This window comes from Pelophylax lessonae (assembly GCF_965119305.1).
Source record: "Pelophylax lessonae genome assembly, chromosome: 7".
Taxonomy (NCBI): Eukaryota; Metazoa; Chordata; class Amphibia; order Anura; family Ranidae; genus Pelophylax; species Pelophylax lessonae.
In genome coordinates, this window is record NC_138774.1 from 205,029,595 (window position 1) to 205,056,145 (window position 26,551).

Consider the following 26,551-nt stretch of genomic DNA (forward strand, 5'->3'; position numbering starts at 1 on the left):
AGTATATTATCAGTTTTAACTAGTGACCAGGATACAGACACGGACAGGCATTATACTAGTCATGGCGGTGAACAGCGACTTCCAGTATGACTGCCATAGTGCGGAGGGCAATCAGGGACTGGCGCTAACTAACATTGGCTTGGAGGGGCACTAACTGACTTTAACTGCCACTGACATCACTAGTGACACTAATACAATGATCAGTGATAATACTTTATGAACACAAGGCCTGCGGGTCGATTTCGGCCCGCCAGGCCATTTTATGTGTCCCTCGCACCTCTTCTGCAGCTGTGGCACTTGCCTTATCTATGCCTCCACCTTGTCTCAGCAGTTGGCAGCAGAGAGGGGGACAGAACTCCTCCACCAAATCCTGCACTTTTAAGCGCAGCCTCATCTCCGAATCCCCTGCTGTCTGCATTCAACAGAATCTGGCAGCTGACTCCCACCCTCCCCTGGTCCTCCTCCAGACACTGCACTTTCTGCTTGCTAGCTCTGCCTCCAGGTTCTTCTCAGCAGCAGCACAAGGTAAGGGGGTTGAACTGTGATGTAAGGGAGGGTGGGGGACTCATGACTTCTGATGGTGGGGGTCTCTTGACATCTAATGTAAGGGGGAGTTGGGTGCTGTGGACATCTGGTTTTACAGATACAAGCAGCCCTTTGAGGGCAACCATAATGCTGATGCGGCCCGCAATGGAATTGACAACCCCACTGTACACTGTAACTGTAATAATGGCAGTTTTGAACGGTAAGTGAAATCAGGGAGGAGTATAAAAAAACAGCCAGATCTTGGTTTATGTTTACTAACACACAGATCTATGCTGTGATAGGCCACAGCAATCAGCAGGTTCACAGCCCAAAAAATTGAGCCTACTGATGAATTGCTATGTGCTATGTCCAACCACCGCACGAGAGGCAGGGGGCACGCGTGTGCCTGTAAACCAGAACGTTTTTCACGATGTACGGGTACATCACGGTGCCCAGGGGAGCCAGCAGCCAGCAGTAAATTTACTACTAGCCAGTCGACAAGCGTTTAAGGGAGATTCAGTCAAGCAAAGTAATATTTTTGTGTATAGAAAAGCAAATGTATTTAAAAATTTTAATTTTTAAAAAAATGACCCGTCGTCCTGGTGTTTATGTGTGTCTGTGAGAATTTCACTTGTGGCACAGTAATTAGGAGTGTTTGGTGGGTACAAAGACAGTGTCATAGGTGTGTAGTGTTTACAGTGACTAGCCGCAGGTTCTGTTTAATCAGAAATTTTCCATGTTTTGTCAGTAAAAGAAAAGTTATGGTGGGTTAGCAACCCTGTTGTGCAGGTAAGTTTGCACAACTGATTCTAATATAAAAGGTATTTCTAAAGCTGTGGTCAACACTTTATCCTATTTACAATAAGCTTTATGTTAGCAACAGGCATGGTGCCAAGACTGGATGCCTCAATAACAGAAATAGCTATAGTTTTGCAGAAGCTCATAAAAGCTACGGTGGAATAACAGGAAACAACTTTGTGCCAGTTTCCTCCAGTCAGATATACCACCCCTCTGAAGTGTATCCTAATAATAAAAATTAAAAGTACATTATAATTATTATGGGAAAAACAGTGTCCGTGAGTACCAGGAAGCTTGCCAGGGGTCTGCCCAGGAAGGGGACCGCTCGGATGAGGGTCAGTGGACAGGAGCTAGCACACACAGCAAGTGATAAAGGGGGTGCCAAGCTAGGACCCTGAAGAGAAGTTATCACAGGATCATATTCTTATCTTCACTTCGGTGGCAAGGTGAAGCAGCGGCCTTGCCGCACACACTAGGGCTAGTTGTCCTCAAGTTGTGCATAGTTGGAGTATCCCACTCATCCCTTCTCCTATCCCAGTTCTAAAATAAAACACAATAACCAAATCCCCTGGACTGTTCATTGTCTGAGCCAAGGATTTAAAGTGATAAGTTTCATAGACTGTTGCTATGGGTATAAAAATGGGGATATTGCTGCGCTAAAATGTAAAGATAAAAACATACATGAATAAAAAGTCAACAGACCAAATGAAAGCAGCCAGCACCTGATCTAGAATCAGAAATACCAGATCTAAATAGCAATATAGAATGGGATTGGTGCAGCGCTAACACAATTGAATCCACAGTCCATACAAATGTTCAAATGGATCAAATACAAAAGTGCAGTAAACAAAAGTTCATCAGAGAGTGCTCCAATAAAGAAGGGAAACTGTCCACCACTTCAAACTTGGAAAAAGCCCCGAGTGCAGGAACCGCCACCAAGATAATAAATGGCCTCTTACCAAATTGCAATGACCCCCATTACAAGGATCAAAGACAGCCTGTGTGATCAAATCAGTGCCCAGATCGACATGTATCGATTCCCAGTGTTCCCTCAGCAGCTCCGACCGGAACAAGTGAGTGAACATAAGGAAAAGAGGGACAACTCCAATAGTGAAGTACGTTCACAGGTTTATTCAGTAAAAGCAGAGTGGCAACTCACGTTTGCATGAAGAAATCACAGCATGTCTCGGAGCTATACTCTCAGAACCTTTGTTTCCAACCAATAAAATGGCCGCCGTGTCTCCTTGCTGGCCTCAGCACGACGAACCGCAGGCTCCTCCTCCGACCGGTTTCATCAACACGTGACAAAGTCTCGTGTTGATGAAACCGGTCGGAGGAGGAGCCTGCGGTTCGTCGTGCTGAGGCCAGCAAGGAGACACTGCGGCCATTTTATTGGTTGGAAACAAAGGTTCTGAGAGTATAGCTCCGAGACATGCTGTGATTTCTTCATGCAAACGTGAGTTGCCACTCTGCTTTTACTGAATAAACCTGTGAACGTACTTCACTATTGGAGTTGTCCCTCTTTTCCTTATGTTCACTTGTTCCGGTCGGAGCTGCTGAGGGAACACTGGGAATCGATACATGTCGATCTGGGCACTGATTTGATCACACAGGCTGTCTTTGATCCTTGTAATGGGGGTCATTGCAATTTGGTAAGAGGCCATTTATTATCTTGGTGGCGGTTCCTGCACTCGGGGCTTTTTCCAAGTTTGAAGTGGTGGACAGTTTCCCTTCTTTATTGGAGCACTCTCTGATGAACTTTTGTTTACTGCACTTTTGTATTTGATCCATTTGAACATTTGTATGGACTGTGGATTCAATTGTGTTAGCGCTGCACCAATCCCATTCTATGTTGCTATGGGTAACCCAGGGTAATTCAGAAAGTGCAATTCTCAGCAACTCCCTGGGGGGCAGTGCTACACTTGCTTTAATGAGGCCATTGAGTTTGTCTGTATTGCTTTGTGGCACAAAGTCATGAGTTTAATAGGTACAATATAAGCATACAGTTTTAAAAAATCTTTGAAGCAAAATGGCTACATTTACCACCTATCTGTCCAGCCTATAGCAGAATGACGGCCAGGTGGTGGCTTTCCCATCCTGATTGGACATCATAGGACTGGACACAGCCCATGACTGATCAGTGTACCGGCTCGCTGCCAGTACCATGTGACCTCCGTGACAATCAGAGCAGGTGACATGACAGTTGTACACAAAAGATGGCTTCCTTTAATGCCATCCATTGAGTACAATTGTGTACTAGCTGTGATTGGTCCATGTGATTACATGGTACATACAGGGCCAATCACAGCTCAACTGTACCATATGATTAGCTTTGACCAATCACAGCTAATCACAACAAAGCAAACTGAATCAGTTTCATTCAGTAAAATGCTTGCTTATAGCAATGTAATTCACTGCTGTAAGCAAACATAGGGCACAATTCACTAAAGGTTATCACATGCGTTATGACGGTCACATAAGCACCTAATGCATGCGATAATGAAAATGTAAATTCATTTGCATTTACAATTAATTTACATATTGCTCGTATGCGGTATTTAGCGCAAACGCTTGTTAAAAAATGCTTGTTAAATACCGCATAAAAAGGCATTAAAATCAATTCACAAAGGGAAATAAATAAATAAATGTATGTGGTAATTAAGTCCAAGCTTGAGATTAGAGATGGGCCGAACATCCCCCCTGTTCAGTTCGCACCAGAACTTCCAAACGGAGAAAAAGTTCTGACCTGAACAGTAAACCCCTTTATATTCTATGGGACCCGAATTTGAAAAATCAAAAGTCCAGATTTTGAAGGCCTATATGTAAGTTATTGGCCATAAAAAGGATATGAAGAGAAAATTGTAATCCCAAGACCTAGTGTTAGTGGCCATCATCCAAGTTAATAGGTAAACAAGAAAATCCACAATGGTGTGGGACTATAAATGCCACTAAACACTAACAACAAAGTAAAAAATTATAAACTTTATTTATACAAAGAAAAAAGGACATACACATGACTATATATACACACATGTGTGAACAACAAGGCTGGTTAAAAATGCATGCAATGACAGATCATATACCAATCAACATTGAAGACACTCAGGTGCACATGGTGGAGTGAACTGGAAAATGACCCTACGCGTTTCGGGTAGCACACCCTTCTTCAGGGGTCAACCAAAGTTCCAAACACTCAATGTTCCTGAAGGGATTGAAAAACTTAATAAAATATAGAAAGAAATATGACAGGTATTTATTAGAGGTATTATAGTGGTAGATACCTACCCTAGAAGTCTTCATAGGAGATGGGAATGATCTGTCGTTTAAAACGGTACAAAATACAGAGGAGAAGGAATGCCAAGTTCCAATATAACCCATCAAGGGCAAATGTAAGAGAAGATGAAGAATAGTAGCTGTGCTAGGGGCCCCAAAGGTGCCACGATGATCCAAAGTGGTTCAACAAGGACCGCTCCAGAGAAGTCCTTACTGGCTTGTGTAGACAAGTATTATCAGCCTGAATATATAAATAAGGAAATAATACAGAGAAAGATATGTATGAATAGATAAATAAAAAGGGTATGGGGGTCCGGGTACTGCCCTTGGGTCTGGTATAAATTTTAAGGGGAACCCTTAAAATTAATACCAGACCCTTATAGCATACAGCCTAGAAGGTCAAGCAGCACTGATGGGCACTGTTGGGGCTGCACTGATAATTTGGACACTGATGATCAGTGCCCCCCTGATTATCAGTGTAGATGTCCCCTTTCACGCTAGCCGGTCACTGGCAATCTCCTCACCTAAAGGAATGCCGATAACCGGCAAGTGTGTTTACATCATGATCAGCTGTGTTTGGACACAGATGATCATGTGGTAAAGAACCACTGTGATTGGGTATTTTCCTCCAATCTGAGATCAACTGTGTCCAAATGACAAAGGGATCACAAAGCATACCACCTGTGCCCTGAAGAGGGTGCGTGGCGGGAGAGAACACAGGAGGACGTTATAGGACGCCCTTCCAGAAATGGCTGACTGTGCTGTAGCCGTCATTTTACTCCACTTTTGGAGTATCCCACTCAGCTCCCTTAACCCCCATCTCAGTTACTCCAAAAATAGTTTAAAAAAACAACAAAAAGACTTTGTTAGTGAGCCAAAGAGTGACTGTGAATGTGTGCCTGGCTGCAAGGCAATCTACTGGGAAAGAACCTGGGCAGATTTCCAGCGGCTCCTACCGGAGTAAGCACTGCATAAACATGAATGCAAAACACTGCATGTCTATTTATTTATCATACATATTATTATGCACATTATTTTACAATCTCTCCGAAGTCTGATATACACTTATATTATGATACAGAGGCACACTTTCCAGCAGTATTAATCAGGTATTTTTCTTTTTTCAGATTGTAAAATCCAAACTGTCTATGAAAAGGATTCCAGTCTTTTGCTTTTTACAGTAAGGTCATTGGTGTGTCTTGACTCTTTTTCTGTCTAGTGCTCCTTTCCATAAAGTTTCTTGTTGAGTCTTGTACTAATTCCTGTGGCCGATGATCACATTTCATTTTCAGCCATCTTACCAGTACATTCTTATGTTCTTGTTGCTTATATACTGTACATACATATACAATACTTACATACTTGCTTACTATTTACACATTTAAAAAATAAATTAACTCTGAAAGCTGTGTCCCTGAAAAAGACAGGCAGTGGGTAAAGGACTGGTCCCCAGTCAGCAATTCTTGGCTCTGGGGAAGGGGGCTCGCCCCCGAAACACGTCAGCTTAGCCACAACAGTTTCATGCGGTACACTGCATGCCATCCAGCATCGCGCAGTACCTTGGCTACCTTGGAGATCATATGTATATCAAGTTGATGTGTGTACATACACACCTGTTTTGTGAGTATAATATATACTTTTTAATATTTTAATAAATGTTTTTAGTGGTAATGCACTAGGTCGGTGCGCCCCTTTCTTTTTGTTGTTGTTCCCCAGTATTGCCTGCGGTTTCTGCAGGTGATCTTTCCCCAGTACCCACTTACAATGCCTTGTTCTTCATTGTTGAGGTTTTGAAAGGGTGGGATCGCCAAACCAGCTTGTACAAACTTTTAAAACAACATTTTGGGAAAGCCAATGCGTTTCTGGGGCTCAGCACTCCCCCTTCATCAGGGCTAAAAACATGATGATGCAGGTACTTGGATTGGAACGGATTTGTCTGTGAGATGTGAGCCTTTCCAATCCAAGTGCCTGAAGGGGGAGGGCTGAGCCCACGAAACTGTTCCAAAATAAAAATCTTTTAAAAGTTTGTACATGCTGGTGTGGCTCTCCTATCCTTTCAAAACTTTGACGAGCCCCTCTTGGGGTCCAGCAAGACCCCACAGTTGCTGGTGAGCAGCCCCTAGAACAACAAACCACTTTTTCCATTGAAATACATGGGCTTAAGGTTCAGCGCTCCTACATCACAAATGGCACTTTTCCACTGCAAGTAACGGCTCGGCTCTACTCGGCCCTGCTTGGCCCGGTTTGCTTTTCCACTGCTGGTACCGCATGGTACGGTGTTGGAACCGTTCGGTACGGTACGGTATGGTTTGCTTTTCCACTAAAGTAGTACTAAAGTTAAGTGGGTGGGATAACAACGATTCTCTGACCAATCAGTGGCTAGTAGTGACTGCATGCAAAGGATTGTGGGATATGGTACCGGGTGTGGTACCTCTTGGAACCACAATCCAGGTGGTACTGTTTTTGAGAGCCGTACTGTTCGGTTCCATGCAGTGGAAAAGCGCAGTCGTACCGTACCGTACCGAATCGTTCCTACACCGTACCATGCGGTACCAGCAGTGGAAAAGTACAAAAGGGAGCCGAACCGTTCGGTTCCATGCAGTGGAAAAGCGCCAAAAGATTGCTTTGTTCTTCACTGTTTCACTGCCTGTTGGCAGCCATAATGGTAGAAGGAGGACTTTGCTTCCTATTGGTAGAGCCTCCAACATTGAGAACAGTGAGCACCAAATATTATTAAGAACATTTCCTGGGACTAGCAGTCAGAGGCAGGAATGCCTTAGATTTTCACAAAGCCAACGAGACTGGTAGACACAGGAGGCACTCTCAGAAATAAAAAAGTATGTTATTTCCCACAATACAATAAAATAAAATGCACATTTTCACAATACTGCGTAGACACAGTTAACCCTATTAGATGTTCCCTATAACATAGCACAACTTTACTTTTTTGAGTTCATATCCATGTTACGAGTCAGTTGAACCAAGTGTAAGTTTGCAACTGCATATTCCATTTCTTCCTGTTGCAATCTGTACAAATGATGCATTTATCAGGGTAACTTAGACCATCTTGTTATGTCTCTGGCAGTCATATCAAGTCTCTCCAGCAATAGCTTTTAGAAGGCTCACACATTAGAAGAACAATATTTTAAAACAATGAGGGTATCTGTTATCTCCTTTCCTTGTAATAGGAAAATCTGTTTTTCCTTAAAACATGTGCTGGGTCCTATCTCCTTTCTATATCATGCAAGTTGACAGCAGAGGTAAAGTGTATCTAAATCCAAAACTTTTAGAGGAGGGTAAAACTCCTGTACGGCTTTTTTTCATGCCACCTGTGAGCCATTGGAGAGATTTTCCTCCACTTCCACTCCCATAATCAAAACTGGCAGTAAGAACAGTACTTTTTAAAGTAAGGGATAATTGTAGCTAAAATAGGTGTCCACTTAAGAGGATATATATTCTTCCCCTGTTTCAGTGACAACTATAACATTTTGGATTGCTTATCACTGACAGAGTTTCTAGCCATACCTTATCTAAAATTAGAAACGAAGTTTTGGTTTCAAATATTTAAAAAATAAAATGGCCTCGGATGGCAGTTGCATTTTTCTATAGCCATTTTTCTATAGCCAGACACTGATTTATGGTCAGTAAAGCTCAATAAAGGCACTGCCCCAAAATCCATATGCAGATGGAGATACAAAGATTTTCTGGTTCAAAATAAGGCTTGTCATAGAGGTAAGCTGCTCCTTGAATGATTGAGGACAGTAGTTGATTTAGTCTACAGAGTTATTAGTTTTGACTGGACTTGATCTTCAAACCAGTGCTCATTTTTCCCATTCAACTGACCCTGACAATCCTGTCTCAGTGGTGCTCATAGTTGGAAGAGGAATAGGTTGGTTACTATCTGATGGAGCCTCAACTGGTTTACCATGAGCATAGTCTGTGATGTCCTCCTCACGTTTTTGTAGAAAAGTACACCAGCTTGTGAATGTGCTTTTAAATCTGTCTGAAGCATAACAGTATAATATGGGATCCAGACAACAATTTGTTCCTGACATCATCCAAGTGATATAGTAGGCAACTTCAACATTTTCCAACAAAGAACACAAATCTGAAAAAAACAATGTGACGGTGACACCCATGGTCCTGGTAATATGGACAGGAATGTAGCAGATAATGAATATTATTAGGGAGACAAAGATCGTCTGCACTGATTTGGACACCATAACTTTGCTGTGTGTGTTCATTGGGTTGACTTTGAGGATGAATCGACTCAGTAGGGTGTAACACACCAACGTTATGGAAAAAGGAATGAGGAGACCAGTGAGGAGGATGGTCCAGTTCCAGACGAAAAATAAAACTGCTTGTTCGGTTTGATGAAAACTGAGACATTTTGTAACCCCATGGACTTCAGAAGTTTTAAGGACAAAGAAAAATGGAATACCTTGGCATAGTAGACAACCCCAAATGAAGAAAGAAAGTTTTTTAATAAATGGTTTTCTGGTCAGGGCTGATCTTTTGACGTTGTAAGCAACAGAGAAATATCGGTGGATACTGATTATGGTGAGGAAGTAGATGCTTCCATACATGTGTGTGCTGAGCAAGAAGACCTTAAACTGGCAGAGGAACAATCCAAAGGTCCAGTGGTCAGTGAGGGAGTAGATAATGATTAGAGGAGCTGCTGGGGTGATGATGGCATCAGAGACGGCCAGATTGAACTGCAGAATCACTGTTGAGTTCCATTGCTTTACCTTGAACCAAAATATCCATAAACTGATGCAGTTCATCACAAAGCCAATGAAGAAGATGAAGCTCAAGAAGATGGGTATGAAGGCGTTAATGGTCTGTGGCTGACAGCCAGTGAAATTCCCAGAAGAGTTCAACATCGCAAAAATCTGTAAACTGAAAACCAATTAGAATTTTACATGTACAGAAATAATTTTTGCATGCCTGAACAGATACATTTGCTTTTAAGGATAATGCCACTTTCATGGGGGGAAAAAAAATAGCAAATAAAGAAAAAAAATACAGCGCATACAATTGTGACACAAGTCATATTGTATTTGAATGTTATTTAAAAATGACCTTTCCTTTTCAATCTGCAGCCGCTGTAATTTTCTGACAATTTAATGCAATATGGCTACCTGGAGGTGTTTTGTACACAGAATGTGTACAGACCGCCCTCCGAAAACATAACTTCCTGCTTGTGTAATTGGCTCACTGATTTTCCTTGAAGTCTGCCCTAAGATGCAAGTCCGATTTTAGGCATCCCTTGCAACAAAAATGCTATTTTTGGTGAGCTACTTCCAATAGAAAATCACACCTAAAGAGATGCAGGCCTAACCGCTTTCCTCATTAGAGCCCCGCAGGTGCACAGTTGATTAATAAATATGAAACCGCTCCCATTAGACTCCCTTTCCCACATGGATACAGACAAACACAAAGGGATTTCTTCAGAATACCAAAAGGTAAGGATCTGCAACAAAGTTTCTTAAAATCCCTGTAATGTACATAGATTACCCAGAAGGGAATGTTTTTTTTTTTTTTTTTCTCGACAAAAGTGGAGTTATGCAAGTAGTTGTAAAGACTTTTTAAAAATAAAATAAACATGTTATCCTTACCTGCTCTGTACAATTGTATTGCTCAGAGCAGCCTGAACCTCCTTTTTTTGGGGTCTTCCGCCAGTGCTCTCCTCTTCTCTAAATGCCCACTAAGCAAACAGGCACACAGAGAGAGACATAGCTGCCCTGCCAGTGTTATTATTACAGTATATAAAGTGGTTAGTAGGAGTATAGTATTAGTGAGTCTATGTGCGTGCCCTACTTACCTACGTGTGCTAGGCTGGCTTAACCAAAAACAGCATACATACAAAATATTCTGTATAGACCACAGAAAAAAGTATGGTTATTCGTCAGTAATAATGTGGCGGGCTCAGTATATTGTAAACATAGACATTTATTAATAAAAATATTTTAAGGTTAGAATTACAACCATGCAAGCTATTATTACAGTAACAGTGCATATTTTTAGCACTGATTAATGTAGTAATGTCACTGGTCCCCCCAAAAGTGTCAAAAATGTCAGTTAGGGGTCCGATCTGTCAGCCGCAATGCCACAGTCCCACTAAAAATTGCAGATCGCCGCCATTACTAGTAAAAAAAAAAACAATAAAAATGACAAATCTTTCCCGTAGTTAGTAACTTTTGCGCAAACCAATCAAAATACGCTTACTGCAATTTTTTTTACCAAAAATATGTAGCAGAAAACAAATTGGCCTAAAATGTTAAATTTTGATTTGTAAATTTTTTTTGGGGAATGTTCTATATCAGAATGTGAAAAATATTTTTTTTTAAAAATTGTCGCTCTTTTTTTCAAAAATTACAAATTGCACAGGTGATCAAATACCACCAAAAGAAAGCGCCATTTGTGGGGGAAAAAAGGATGTAAATTTAATTTGGGTACAGCGTCGCACGACCGTGCAATTGTTCGTTAAAGTAACGCAGTGCCAAATCACAAAATATGGCCTGGTCAGGAAGGGGGTAAAATCTTCTGGTCTTAAAATGGTTAAAAATACGCTCATTGATAATTTTTTTTGTCAAAGACATGTAGCTAAATACATTTTGACCTAAATATATGACAAAAATTGAATATATTGTATATTTTTTTAACTGTCAAAGTAGAAAATGTAAATTTTTCGCAAAAGTTTCGCTATTTTTTAATTAATATCGCAAACAATAAAAATCGCAGAGGTGATCAAATACCACCAAAAGAAAGCTCAGTTTGTGGGAAAAAAGGGACGTAAATTTTGTTTTGGTACAGCATTGCATGACTGCGCAATTGTCAGTTAAATTCACGCAGTGCCAAGTTGAAAAAAGTGGCCTGGTCATTTAGCAGGAAAATCCTCCGGTCCTGGTTAAAGAAGTATGACCAAAGCAATTTTTGCACTACTTCTCCTATAAATTACAAGGGTGCAGTTTTTTCTGCACTCCTGTGCCCATTTTCAGCTGACGGTGAGCTAAATCCCCCCATCAGCTGTCGTCAAGCAGCTGATCCAGTCTCTAGTTCAATCCTAACTTTATAGCTGGAATCCACCTACATGCCTGGACTGGCAGCTGGCTCAGCCTCTCAGCGAGCAGCTTTGAGACTAATGCCCCATACACACGTGCAGATTATCTGCAGACTTTTGTCTGCAGACTTACCAAAACCATATAATATGAGGTCAAACCTAAACACTTTCATTTTGTATGCAATCCGGCAGGCCCTTGCACTACATAGAAAAGGTAAGTCTGCAGACAAAAGTCTGCAGATAATCTGCACGTGTGTATGGGGCATTAGCCAGCCATTCCCGCCCCCTCCACAGGCCAGCACTCCAGTAAGTGCTGGAGGGGCAGAGCAGAGAGCTGGTAACTGACAGTCACTGGCTCTCTGCTCAGAATGCAAGGGAGAATTGAGTGATCAGTGGTATTTGATCGCTCCGTTCTCAGTGCAGAGCTGGCGAGGGCCAGATGCAGCATCCACCTAGGTGAGTATGTGTTTATTTTTTTTATAAGCCCCAACTTCTCTTTTATTGTAGAGAATGCTCCACTTTATATGCAGCCATAAGGTTCATATCACCTTTAAAATATTTATTTTTTAGATCTCATCCTTCTTTTGGAAAAAAAATATTAAAGCGGGCCTATAGCTAAATAGATTTTCCTATTGGAATCCTCTTGAAGCAACATTCATCTGCTCATCTGATTGTGGTGTCCTCCAGAACCTAGGCATTGATCATGGGCTCCTGAAGGGAGGATCACTTCAAGCAGAGCTGCTGATTGGGTGGCTCTGTTTTAATTTACTCCTAATGCCTAAATCGAATGCAGACAGCGCATCTACTGGTTAGTTGCAATATTTTACATTTTTGTTTTTGGGTTTAGATAGGTTTTAAGGAAATCAGTCTTTTCAGTGATATTTTAGATATACTGTACATTTAAAAGAGATCAGCCTAATCAAGCAATGCACTGCCTACTACCAGTTTGGCCAGTATGTTAAGCTGGGAGATCAAGTTAATGCAATAATGCTATTTGATTTTTCCAAGGACTAATCTTCAAATCAATATTTTTATTAAAATTGCACAATATGGAAGAGCAAGCATGTGATATTTGGAAAGTCATATACAAAATACTTTAGAGTAAACACTACAATAATAAAAAAAAAAAAAAATGTGCCAACTGAAAATAAAGTATTTGCTATACTTTCTTTAGAATTGGGTTCAGAGTCAAGTTTTAGGCATACCTCCCTATTTTCTGAGAAGAGAATAAGGGACACCTTTTAGCACAAAATTTGTAATTAAAGTGATTGTAAAGTCTTATGTTTTTTTTTTTTTTCTTCAAAATAACAAACATGTTTTACTTACCTCCTCTCTGCAGTTGGTTTTGCACAGGGTGGCCCAGATCCTCCTCTTCTTGGGTCCCTCTACCCCTGGCCCCTCCCTCCTGTCGAGTGCCCCCACAGCAAGCAGCTTGCTATGGGGGCACCGAGCCGACCTGCAGCTCTGTGTGTGCATTCAGACACAGAGCCGCAGTTCGGCCCCACCTCTCTCTCTCCTGATTGGCTAACTGACTTTGATTGACAGCAGTGAGAACCAGTGGCACCGCTGCTGTGTCTCAGCCGATCAGGAAAGAGAGTCCTGGACAGCCGGGGAAATCGTGGACATCGCTGGATAGCAAGTATTAGGGGGGCGGCTACACATTCCATTAAGATAAAAAAAACTTTCTGACTTTACAACCACTTTAATATACAAACTAAACTAAACCCAGAATATCAGGGGATCTGCAGAAAAACAAGCAACATGGTACAAAAGCCTTATGGTCCCATATGTTGCTTCTAGAGTGGAAGCTTTTATTGTTGTGAGCGGAGCGCACCTGGCCCTAGGAACTACAGTGGAGGAAGTAGTGTATACCTGGCTCAGCTGCTGATCCATCGAGTTCTGGCTTTATATATGCGGTTATTGACCGCTATAATTTGAGGGTCAACAACATTTGGTAAGCAGGATTGCCCCTCTTTCTACAGTGTTGACGTGTGCACTTTGTTCACAACAGTTGGTGCGGAAATCTCTTCTAACATCTTTGCCATCTTCAGTGTGTGGACTTTATGTATAGTGCCTTATCAGGACTTTGCTTATTTAATTGGCGCTGCACCCTTTGTTTTATAATTGTATTGTGGGCGTGTGATCAAGCCTGTTGGTGCTGGCTGCCAACTCTACTATTCTCCAGCCAAGCACAGATATATTTTGCTTTAAAAAAAAAAAAAAAAAAGATTGGTTAAGTGTTTTCACTACTTTTAATTTTATATTGGGTTTTCAAATTAACAAATTCAATAATTAAAAAGGGGTTAAGTGAAGTATAACACTTTTGGTAGTTATACAGTACTTTTTTTTTTGTTTTTTTTTTATAGAGGTCTATGCAGGGTTTTCTTTGTAAGAGACTAGGTGCTGGTACTCATCCCTCACCAGGTTTGTGCAATATTCCTGGGCTTCTATGTCATGATGATCGAGATCGCCATTGAGAGGCTGTGGCTTGTAGGGCTGGGCGGCTGCATGACCAGAGCTTTGCAGGGTGGGCTGCTCATTTACTATTGGGTCTTACTGGGTTAGTGGAGCTGGCCAATCTCACTGGACAGGCAGAGCGAGTATTGCCTGTCTTGTGTCCTCACTGGAATTACTAAGTGACCAAAGGGAGGCTTAGTGCTCCACCTAGAAGACCAATCAATGACTATTGAGGATCCTAGACTGCAAAACTGACTTTAACAGCCTCCCTAAATGGTACTCCATCCACCCCCAGATCCCATAGCAGCCATGTGCACTTTAAGGCTATAGTTAGTCTACTGAAAATAAGATCTTTGTCTAAATATGTCAATGGCATTTTAATAATAGAGGGTTTAAAATGATGCTCCGAAGTGAAAATTCAGAATTGTCAATTTCTGTTGGGGATTTGATACGTTCCTGCAACTTGTCCAGCTGTCAGATGGTCGCTCCTCAAAATTAGGAGGGGGAAAAAAAGCATTATTTCGTCAAGCAGAGCTAGTTGGAGGACAGAATACCTCTGATAAACCTTCCCATTGATATTGACAATTGTTCTGCACAGTAATAAATACCGTATTTTCCGGCGTATAAGACGACTGGGTGTATAAGACGACCCCCCTAATTTTCAAGTTAAAACATAGGTTTTGGGCTATACTCGCCGTATAAGACTACCCCCCTTCCGAAGCAAGGTGACACCATTGAAAAACATCAGATTTCTCATAGATCTCCAAGGTACCCTAGTACTGTAATACATGTAATCTCTCATAATATCTCCAAGGTACCCTAAGTATTACCAGTAGATGTAATCTCAAGACGCTGGCTGTGCGGGAATCCTGTACCGGCATACAGTGAGTGATGTATTCTATTGTTGAATGCAAAGCCTGCTCGGATAGGCAGAGTCAGAGAGGCGGGCTGATGTTACTCCGCCAATCCGAGCAGGCTTTGCATTCAATAATAGAATATATCGCTCTCCCTAATTGGCTCAGCGCGGTACACTGTATGTAGCCGAAGCTACGGTACATACGGTATACCGGTACCGTATTCCCACACAGCCGGCGTCTTGAGAGATTACATCTACCGGTAATACTTATACTTAGGTTACCTTGGAGATATTATACTCAGCGTATAAGACGACCCCCCATTTTTGGGGGATTTTTTTGAGGTTCAAAAGTAGTCTTATACGCCAGAAAATACAATATATATGTGTGTGTGTGTGTATATTTTGTTTTTAAATAATTAGAAAACTAAATAGAGGTCCTCTGTTTAAAATTCAACTACACGTTCGTACGGTTGTCCTATAATAAATTCCCTCCACCCCCTTAAACTCTGCCCATTGGTTAAAGTACTTACTCTCGACCACAACCCAGGGATCCACACTGTGTAGCTCTGCTCGGAACTGTACAGTCTTTTCTTACAAAATGGCCAGTTTGTACTGCGCTGGGACACTGTAGCCACATGCTTATGGGTAAGGAAAACTACCAGCGACTGCTTAAGGCTGCCATGAATATACACTATATTGTCAAAAGTATTGGAATGCCTTCCTTAACATGCACAGGATGGAACTTTAATGGCATCCCAGTCTTAGTCCTTAGGGTTGGACAAGAAGACTTGGCTCGCAGACTCGACTTTAATTCATCCCAAAGGTGTTCTATTGGGTTGAGGTCAAGACTCTGTGCAGCTCACTCATCCACACTATATTGCCAAAAGTATTGGGCTACCCCTCCAAATCCTTTGGTGGATAGAGGGTTATGGTGTAGGGTTGTATTTCAGGGGTTGGGCTTTGCCCCTTAGTTCCAGGGAAAGAAACTCCTAAAAGGTCAGCATACCAAGACATTTTTGACAATTTTATGCTCCCAACTTTGTGGGAACAGTTTGGGGATGGCCCCTTCCTGTTCCAACATGACTGTGCACCAATGCACATAGCAAGGTCCATAAAGACATTGATGAGTGAGTTTGGTGTAGAGGAATTTGACTCGCCTGCACAGAGTCCTGACCTCAAGCCAATAGAACAGCTTTCGGATGAATTAGAGCAGAGCTTGCAAGCCCGGCCTTCTTGTCCAACATCAGTGCCTGACCTCACAAATGCGCTTCTGGAAGAATAGTCAAATATTCCCATAGACACACTCCTCAAACTTGTGGCCAGCCTTCCCAGAAGAGTTGAAACTGTTCTAGCTGCAAAGGGTGGGCCAACTCAATATTGAACTCTACGGACTAAGACTGGGATGCCATTAAACTTCATGTGTGTGTCCCAATAATTTTGGCAATATAGTGTAGCTTTCCCATGGGAATGAATGTGTGCATAGCATGCATATGCAGTATGAATCAGCCATTTTTAGGAAAACGTCTGTGTGGCTCTGAGCAGGGCTACAAAGTGAACATTGCTGGTTTGGTGATGAAGGTCAGTATAATGCATGTGAAATTCTGTGTATTACCCATGCTGCCCAACTGTCACCTATGTCTTAATGACCCCTACATTTTTGTTGTTGTCTTTTTTTTACTTTCGACAGAGAAATTGAGGCTGATTTCCAAAGTATTTGAGAATGTTAACAAAATAAAGTGTGTGGAGATTAACTTCAATTATCCAATTGTGTGAGACCCCTGTTTACCTATTTTATCTGTTCATGATTGGATAATTGAATTGACCATTTACACGATTTATTGGTAAATCAGTCTCATGGTATAGAACCTCTGTCAGGGTTAAGCCAGACTGTTGGTGCCTAGGGATGAGTGAATCTACCCAAGTTTAGCTCACTGGAGGGTTCTACGAACCTAGTTTGAAATTTGACAGACCCAAATGTAGATGCCAATCCCATTGCAGTTTTTAGGAGGCAAATCTTATTAGTGGGCTCCGGCCATTTTTAGGTTTAATAGGCAAGCTACTGTCAAAAAAAGGCACTGCCAAGGGGGACAGGTAAAAAATATAATTAAAAATGCAGGAATCCGTTAAATAATATAAATGGATTTTTATTTAATTTTTGGTAAGCTCCTTCAAGACGGGCTGATGTGAATGCACAGTTTCTAAGCGCTTTGGAAATTGTCAGCAAGTACATTTGCAGGGACTGGAAGTATGAAATCTGCAGAATTGTACCTTAAACTCATGGTGGCGACAAACCTGAACTTCATCCCTACTAGGATATTTTTTCATTTTGTGTACTCCATTTTACAACTTCTAGAATTATGATGACATTAATTACTTGTTTTAAGCTTATTTAAATTAAAATAAGATAACACATCTTTGTGTTTAGTGAAATTTAAAGAAAGAGGAAAGGTTTGGAAAAACAGTAAATAAAAAACTTAAAAATCACAATGTGACTCCCTTACCTGTTCTCTCAGCAGACATGCGATTCTGAAAAGTGTCACAAAGCAACTTTGCCTAGAAAGTGGCATCAGTAGTTTTCCGGTAACTATAGTACATCCTCTGGGTTTTCCTCTGTGTGGTAATAGCACGCTGCAAACAAGTTGGTAAAATAAAGAATTTCAACATCACTTTTAGGAGGAAGTGAGAAATGGGAAAATTGAACATTTTAGGAAATAGTGCAAGATCTCAGTTTATTCGTAGATGCAACGCATGAACTCTGGCACAAAATATAAAATTCATAGAATCCAGTGCACTCCTTACAACTATGAACCTAAAGCCCCGTACACACGTACCGATCGTCGGCCGAACGATCGGCCGTCTTTTGTCCAGGGCTGTCGTGTCCGCTGAAAAGTGCAAAAGACTGCACACGAATTTTGTCGGCCAACAACAGCCGACTGCAGAAGTGATGTCATGTGATGGTTAACTTTCCTTGTCTTTTTTCTTTTCTGAGCATGCCCAGTCTTGCAAATCTGCTGTCTGTTGGCCGAAATCTGTACTGACTGACGAACAATCGGCCGTTCTGGTGTTGGCCTACAAAAATTTTAATGCCTGCACGACAGATTCTGTTCGGCCGAAAATGCGCTGTCGGCTGTCGGAAGCTTCATACTAACAAGCCTACAATCGGCCGACCGGTCGGCGGCCGAATATTTGCGGCCGACAATTGCTACGTGTGTACGGGGCTTAAACAATCATTAGTTCCACTGCAAATTAACTGAAAAAGGAAAATATCTACAAAACAATTTACATTCTCTTTAAACAGGGAAATCAACCTAGCCATTTAATGAGTTTTCATCTTGGTGTAGCACCCTCCTAGTATGGGTGCTAGAATGTAAATAGTTAGGTTAGTGCAGAGGTCAAGTCCTGGGAAAAAAAGTGTGGTGGAAACTGTGTGTGTGTGTATATATATATATATATGTGTATATATGTGTATATATATGTATATATATATATATATATATATATATATATATATATATATATATATATATATACATATACACCTCTTGAGCAGCAAGGGCCACTTTAGCGACTTGGTAACCAGTCGCGGGCCTCAATGAGCGGAGCAGGCAGATCAGATGACAGGTCCGTGTCAGCATATGTAGAGCAGACACGGAAACAGCACTCTCTACTCTATGGGCCCTCCAATCTGATCTGCCCAGACAGAAGGGGACGTATCCCCTTCTCTTTTTTTCAAGTGGATTGAATTGGGTTCCTGCAGGATTCGCTAGCTGCTGCTGTCCCCCAGGTGGGTAAGGCTGGTGGCTGCTAACTGGCTGTCCTCCAGAGCTGGTACTGCTGGCTGGTACTACTGGTGGGTACTGCTGGTGGGTAATGCTGGCGGGTACTGCTGGCTCGTACTGCTGGTGGGTTCTGCTGCCTTGTACTGCTGGTGGGTAAAGTTGGTGGGTACTGCTGATGAATACTGCTGGTGGGTACTGCTGGCAGGTACTGCTGGTTGGTTACGTATACATTGAGTTGCAAATTTGTAGTACGGGCATGATTTATATCCGTTGGACACAACATCATTAAAACCCTTGATCTGTCACATATTTCTTTGCAAATTAGACTTGGTTTATATTTATATGGATTTTGCTCAGTAACACTAAGGGTCTTTCACACGGGCGATGCGCCCGACGGAGTCCGTTTTTGCTCAGTGGGGATCGATCCCCTGATCCACGCTGAGCAGGCGGATGACAGCTCCGTCTCCGCTCTATGTGCAGAGACTGAGCTGTCAGAGCCCTGCTTTCCTCTATGGGGAGATCGGATGATAACGGACAGCCTGTCCGTTTTTCATCCGATCCTCCAGACGGATGGAAAATAGGGTTTCCATCCCTCCAGATTTCACGGACAGAATCGGATTGGATAGCAGCGGGTGTCAGCAGGGATGTCTCCCCTGACATCTGCTGCTCCATAGAGCTGCATGGAGCATCCGATCCGATCCGCCTGAAAAACTGACAGGCGGACCGGATCGGAAAGCCTGTGTGAAAGGGACAAAAGGCCTACTGTATCTCTTTTGGTCTCCCTGTTTCTTTCTCTCTCTTTCTACTCTGTCTCTTTTTATTTCGTCCCTCTTTCTCCCTCTCTATTTCGCCTCTTTATCTCTCCCCCTCTCTATTCTTTCTTTCTTCCATTCTTTCTTCTCTCTTTTACTTGTTCTTTCTTTTCTCCCCCATCCATCTCTGTCTTTCCATCTGTCTCTTTATATCGCTCTATCTCTCTGTTTCTCTCTCATCTCTTTCTCTCTTCCCACCTCTCTTTCCTTCCTCTCCCTCTTTCTAATATCTCTCCTTCCCTCATCTCTCTCTCTCATGTCTCTCAGGTCTCTCCTCTCCTTCCCTCCCTCTCTCTCTCTCGTGTCTCTCCTTGCCTCCCTCTCTCTCTCTCTCGTGTCTCTCCTTGCCTCCCTCTCTCTCTCTCTCTCTCTCTCTCTCTCTCTCGTGTCTCTCCTTCCCTCCCCCTCTCTCTCTCTCTCTCTCGTGTCTCTCCTTCCCTCCGCTCTCGCTCTCTCTCTCTCTCTCTCTCTCTCTCTCGTGTCTCTCCTTCCCTCCTCTCTCTCTCTCTCTCTCGTCTCTCCTTCCCTCCTCTCTCTCCCGTGTCTCTCCTTCCCTCCTCTCTCTCTCTCTCTCTCGCTCTCTCGTGTCTCTCCTTCCCTCCTCTCTCTCTCTCGCTCTCTCGTGTCTCTCCTTCCCTCCTCTCTCTCTCGTGTCTCTCCTTCCCTCCTCTCTCTCTCTCTCGTGTCTCTCCTTCCCTTCTCTCTCTCTCTCTCTCTCTCTCTCGTGTCTCTCCTTCCCTCCTCTCTCTCTCTCTCGTGTCTCTCCTTCCCTTCTCTCTCTCTCTCTCTCGTGTCTCTCCTTCCCTCCTCTCTCTCTCTCTCTCTCTCGCTCTCTTTCTCTCTCACCTCTCTCTTTCTCTCTCACCTCTCTCTCGTCTGCAGAGCCAATGTTTCCTGTATGGCACCTGTGTCTTGTCACAGGCGGAGGCGGAGTACATTTGATATCATGACCTGTCCTGATATCATGCCCTGTCCAATTTTGAGCAGAGGTGGAACCAAAGGGGATTTGAATATGCCACTGATACGGTAAATATTTCCAAATTCAATCCATATTTAAAAGTTAATAAAATAATTTTTATTCAATATACATTAAAAACAGACAAACATACCTATTCATTACAAATTTGTATACACTTATTGTACATGAAATGGCGTTTCGCTATAGGTGCTTCCTCAGGCTCCAGCTGTTTCAAACTATTAGAAAATCTATAGAGTAAGCAATATACATGTTTGCATACATTATAGATATTGTTTAAAATATATCCAACAATAGTGCTTAAATCTTAGTGTATTCACATTTTCATTTCTAAAAATCAAAAACAGATATATAATTCTTTATAGAGCAAATAATTAATTGAATAGAGATTATTTTATCTATGATTTATACAATGTCAATCTTTATATCATTTATTTTTACTTCAGACAAAAAGAAAAAAAGAAAAAAAAAAAAGGGAAAATATTTAGTTAGAGACCTACAATTTATGACTTTATTTCCCTAAATATAGGGATATTATTGTATGTAGTCTAAAGTTAGTATAGACACCTTTGAAAGAAGGGACAGCAAAAAAAAAAAATTAATAGGTAAATTTATGGAGAGTGGTTTATCAGAGTCTAAAGGGGGGGCGTATATTGGACGGGCAACCTCCAAGGGAATAACCCCGAGATGGGTACACTCGCCAAATAGAGAGGGAGGGAAACAGAACTAAAATGGCCTTGTTCTCTTTTGCATATAGCAGATTTAAAACTTTAAGAAATATACTGAATAACATATGTTATATCCAAAAAGGAGCTTCATTAAAGAAAGCTTACCCTTAATTTTGCTCTTGATCGATTCAATCAGATTGTACAATATATGTATATTTGTGCTGATAAGTATCAACAGACAAGGAAAAACGGTCGGTTACACCTATAGTATGATATAAAATAAAATATGCCAGAAAACACATCTTAGTAGATGTTAATCACCATTCATATGCAGAAAGATATGTGAAAGTGTTTAAAGTCAAAACGTACTGTGCATCAAGGAGAGTTATATATTAGAGCGTATCACCACAAAAGTGTATACAGAGGGAAATAATTATCCCAGAAGGGCATACTATAGATTTTTGTAGTATCAGAAAGAGAGTGTTAATGAAAAAAGGATAAGTATAATATAGGGAAGAAACTTACCAAGGGAAAGCCGTTGAATTGCTATAGATTTAAATGTGGTTGTAAAAGATAACAAAGAGGGGAGAATGGTCTTGTTCCATCCAGTTATATATATATACGTGAAGTCAAAAGGAGCCCTGATAAAATTTATAAAAATAAAATAAATTAAATTAATAATAAATTATTAGGGCTCCTTTTGACCCTGGCACTTGCTGCCATGCGGCCTCAGGTGGGCGACCTGAGGGCCTGAAGCTAAAGTAGATGAGTGACCCTGGTGTTTCTGAAGAGCTGACTGAAGGGGAGCCGTGCCTGAGAGGATCTGTTTGCGACTCCAGTGAATACACACCAAAGATCTGGGGCCTGTTCTATTTGGCTACCCCCTTGTTCTAGTATAGTCAGCTAAGGGTTCAACTAAAGGGATCGCTGACTAGTGATCCAAAGAGCTTTGTCTACCTGTCCTTTACTACAAAAGACTTTGCTCATGCTCTTTATTTCTGCACTGCTACACAGGAGAAGTCTGCCATCTGCTTCCAGCAAGGAACTTCACCTACTGATCAATTCTAGATCAGCTAGAGTCAATCTGTGCATAGTTTTGTTCTGGAGTATTCTACTACAAATCCCCTACCCTATCCAAGTTCATCCAAAATAAAACTACAAAAACAACACCCCTAGACTGGTCTTTGACTACATTAAGCCTAAGTGTGTGTGTGTCTGGCTGCAGAAAATACCTTGCACCTGGCAGCCGGTGAAGGAGTAAGGACTGTTTGTGTATTACTCAAGCAGCTCCTATGGGAGTAGCGCTATATGTGGGGGCTACGTCTAGGATTTTAAACTAGACCTCTTGCAGAGGTTGATAGTGGCAACAACCAGAGAGAGAGTTGGAGTAATCGTTTTGTGTTGCTGTAAGGATTGCGGGACCGCAATCAGTGTGAAACAGTGCTATGCCATGGAGGGGAATGTCTGCTCTACAGTTGCCAATGCTAGGACATTTTCAAGTGATGGCATGAAGAGTTTAAGGCTGCCTGGGAAGAGGCAGTGGTGCCACCAGAAAGCATGTTTCTATTTGCATTTCAGCACGGCTTGCAAATGGCAGAAAAGGTATTATAGCACAGCTTACTAATACTGAAGTAACTGATGGCAGGGAGAGAGTTAACTCAGGGCAAGGGAAGCGGAGCGCCAGGAAAATCACCAGTGTTTGCATCTTAGAGACAGATGTTCATTGCATAATGGCCAGTCACAGAGCATTTTAAAGTGGTAAGGGTAAAGGAGTTAATTCTGGACTGTGTGTGTTCACCGCGGGTATTGAAGCTACCCTCTCCATTACAGCACAGCCTGATAATGGTGGAGCGAGTATGTCAGCAGAGACTGTTAATACTGGAGGAGTAGTGGGAGAGTTAAAGTGATTGTAAAGTCTTGTTTTTTTTTCCTATAAAAATCACAAACATGTTATACTTACCTGCTCTGTTGCAGTGGATTTGCAAAGAGCAGCCTGGATCCCCCTCTTCTCGGGTCCCTCTTCTGCTCTCCTGGCCCCTCCCTCCTGTTCAGTGCCCCTGCAGCAAGCAGCTTGCTATGGGGGCACCAAAGCCGAGTCACAGCTCCCTATGTCCATTCAGACAGCGAGCCCCAACCCAGCCCCGCCCCCTCTCTTCTGATTGGCTAGCTGACTTTGATTGACAGCAGCGGCAGCAAATGGCGCCACTGCTGTGTTTCAGCCAATCAAGAGGGAGAATCTGGGACGGCTGAGACACTCGTGGGCATCGCTGGACAGAGAGGGACCTCAGGTAAGTGTTAGGGAGGCTGAGGGGAGCTGCTGCACACAGAGGGTTTTTTATCTTAATGCATCAGAAGGTTTTATGACTCCTTTAACCCGGCTCGTGAGACCTGTTGGGAGGCTGGGAACCCTAATGCCGGAGTGTGTGCAATTGGACCAAGCAGCACAGAGTGAGTTAAGTTGTGTCAGGGTGCCAGGAAACCAGACCACACGAAGATGCAACTAAAATAAAGCAGTTTATTAGAGCAACAACAATAAATGCACAACAAGAGTGAGGAGCAAAATCAGGAACAGCCAGGGTCAAGTCCAGAGCGGGTTGTCATCCAAGCCAGGATCGAGTCTAGAAGAGGGTAGTCATCCAAGCCGGGGTTGAGTCCAGAGGTGCGTAGTCTGCCGATGCCGGGTCGTCTGCCGATGCCGGGTCATCTGCCGATGCAGAATTGATAGTATAGGAATTGCAAACCAATGGCTTCAAAATGACACACGAAAGACATTGGAGATACGCATACCAGATCAAGGGCATAGGCCACCGGGTTCACCTTAAGGAGGATGCAAAAAGGCCCAACAAAACAGGGTGCCAGTTTAGGAGAGGGTTTCCTGAGGTTGAGATTAAGGGTTGACAACCACACCCACTCCCCGATCTAGTACGAAGGAGCAGATAGACGTCTCCGGTCTGCCTGGAGATTCTGGAGCTGTGCAGAGACCCGTAAAGACTCTTGAATCTGCACCCAAGAGGAACGGAGAACATGAAGATGTCCTCCACAGCTGGAATGTCCTGTGCTGAGTGACTCAGGCAACACAAGGGTTTGGAACCCATAATTGGCCATTGTTGGAGACATTCCGGAAGACGAGTTGATGGCAGAGTTCCTGGCAAACTCTGCCCAGGGTAGCAGATCAACCCAATTGTCCTGATGGTCAGAGATATAGCAGCGGAGCTTGGATGGAACGCTTAGCAGCACCATTGGACTGCGGATGGTAGGTCGAGGAGGAGAGTTGAATACCCAACTGGGAGCAATAGGCATGCCAGATCCTAGAGACAAACTGGCTCCCATGGTCCGAGACAATCTCCTTAGGCAACCTCTGTATGCAAGAAAACCTCCCTGGCAAACACAGAGGCAAGCTCCTGAGTGGTAGGCAGCCGCTTAAACAGAACACAGTAGCACATTTTGGAGAACCGGTCGACAACCATGAGTATAACCGTGTAACCTCGAGAAGCGGGAAGTTCCACAATAAAATCCTTGGCCAGGTGAGACCAGGGACGCTCCCCATTGGGAATGGGATGCAGTAGCCCAGGGTAAGGTGCCACGAAGATTTGTTCTGGGCACAGACTGAACAAGCAGCCACATATGCAGCAACATCAGTACGGAGAGATGGCCACCAGAACTGACAGGAAATAGCTCAGGACATCTTGTTCTTACCAGGATGACCGGCAGTCTTGGAATTGTGGTACGTATGAAACATTCTGATGCGCAACCCCTCAGGTACAAAACTTTTGCCAGCAGGTCTCTCTGTGGGAGCATCAGGTTGGGCAGCCAAGATCTGTTCCCCAAGAGGAGAGCCTAAGTTGGTGCGTATGGCAGCCAGGATATGATCCGAAGGTATAACCGGTGTCGGCACAAAGTCCTCCCTGGACAACTCAGACAAGGCATCAGCTTTAACATTCTTGAAACCAGGCAAATATTAGACCACATAGTTGAAACGAGACAAGAATAAGGCCCATCTGGCCTGGCGGGGTATGAGGCTCTTGGCCTCCGAGAGATGCGTCAGATTCTTATGATCGGTGAGAATGAGAACTGGAACCACAGAACCTTCAGGCAAGTGTCTCCACTACTTGAGAGCCAGGGTAATAGCCTAGAGCTCTCTGTCTCCAATCTCGTAATTACATTCAGCTGGAGACAGCTTCTTGGAGTAGAACCCACAAGGAAGTAAGGGTCCATCAGGTATCCGATGCTGAGACAGGAGGGTGCCCACTCCCATCTCAGACGAATCCACATCTAGGACAAAGGGCAAACCCAGATTGAGATGAGACAGAATGGGAGCGGAAGCGAAAGCAGACTTGAGGGCCTCGAAAGCTTGGATGGCAGCAGGCGTCCAATTGTAAGCATTGCTGCCCTTCTTAGTCAGATCTGAGATAGGTTTGGCCAAAGAGGAAAAGTTCCTAATAAATTTCCGATAGTAGTTGGCAAACCCAAGGAAACGCTGAATGGAACAGAGATCACTAGGGCGAGGTCATTGTAGAACAGCTAAAACCTTCTGAGGGTCCATGGAGAACCCTTCAGCAGAAATGATGTAGCCCAAGAAGGCAACCTGAAACAGGTGGAATTCACATTTCTCAAGCTTACAGAAAAGCTTATTCTCACGTAACCATTGCAGCACCCATCTGACATCCAGGTAGTGTGATTCAATGGAGTCCGAGTAAATCAAGATGTTGTCCAAATAGACTACCACGCATTGCTGCAATATATCATGTAAAACATCATTGATGAGCTCCTGGAAGACAGCGGACGTATTGCACAACCCAAAGGGCATCACTAGATATTCATAATGACTGATTCTGGTCTTCCACTCATCGTCGTCCTTGATCCTTACAAAGGTATACGTGGCCCTTAGGTCAAGCTTGGTAAAGACCGTTGCTCCCTTAAGGCGGTCGAGCAATTCAGTAATCAACTGTTTTGGGTATGCATTCTTGACCGTGAGGCCCCTATAAACAATGCAAGGTCTCAACTCACCCCCCTTCTTCTTTACAAAGAAAAAACCGGCACCCGCTGGAGAACTGGACTTGCGAATATGCCCCCAGGATATATATAGTCAGGTGTGCAATATCATCAATGAGCGACGCCAAGGCAACAGGCAAGTGATGATGCAGAGTTTATAAAAGACAGCAGTCTGCACATGTCCAAGATGGCTGCCAACAGGAAGGCAAGGTAAGACCTTGACAAGTTCAAGTCGGGATAGAGAGCCCTCGGAGGTCCTGCCCAACAGGAGGAAAGTCTGTGTACAAATCAGCTAACTGGGAAGAGCAGGCAGAGCAAGTGCCCAAGATTTGCCAATCTGGAGAGAAGGGCG

The 26,551-nt window shown here is 42.9% G+C and overlaps 1 protein-coding gene across 2 annotated transcripts; it reads right to left on the reverse strand.

Annotated features, from left to right (window-relative positions):
• Positions 1–8,193: 8,193 nt before the first annotated feature.
• LOC309559890 (P2Y purinoceptor 4-like) lies at positions 8,194–17,597 on the reverse strand. 2 transcript variants are annotated; one of them, XM_082263324.1, is made up of 2 exons: positions 17,474–17,591; positions 8,194–9,488 (listed from the first exon to the last, which is right to left on the reverse strand). In XM_082263324.1, the coding sequence occupies exons 1-2, from the start codon at positions 17,537–17,539 to the stop codon at positions 8,418–8,420; spliced, it is 1,137 nt and encodes a 378-aa protein (XP_082119450.1). In that variant the 5' UTR covers positions 17,540–17,591; the 3' UTR covers positions 8,194–8,417. The 2 variants fall into 2 exon arrangements, with proteins under 2 accessions (XP_082119450.1, XP_082119451.1); XM_082263325.1 differs by having other exon boundaries at positions 8,195–9,495; positions 17,474–17,597.
• Positions 17,598–26,551: the final 8,954 nt, after the last annotated feature.

Bases quoted from the DNA above. Each gene is read 5' to 3' on its own strand.
- LOC309559890 (XM_082263324.1), bottom strand. From the start codon at position 17,539: ATGCCACTTTCTAGGCAAAGTTGCTTTGTGACACTTTTCAGAATCGCA. The intron at 9,489-17,473 runs GTAAGGGAGTCA...TTCAGTTTACAG, and splicing joins CATGTCTGCTGAGAGAACAG to ATTTTTGCGATGTTGAACTC.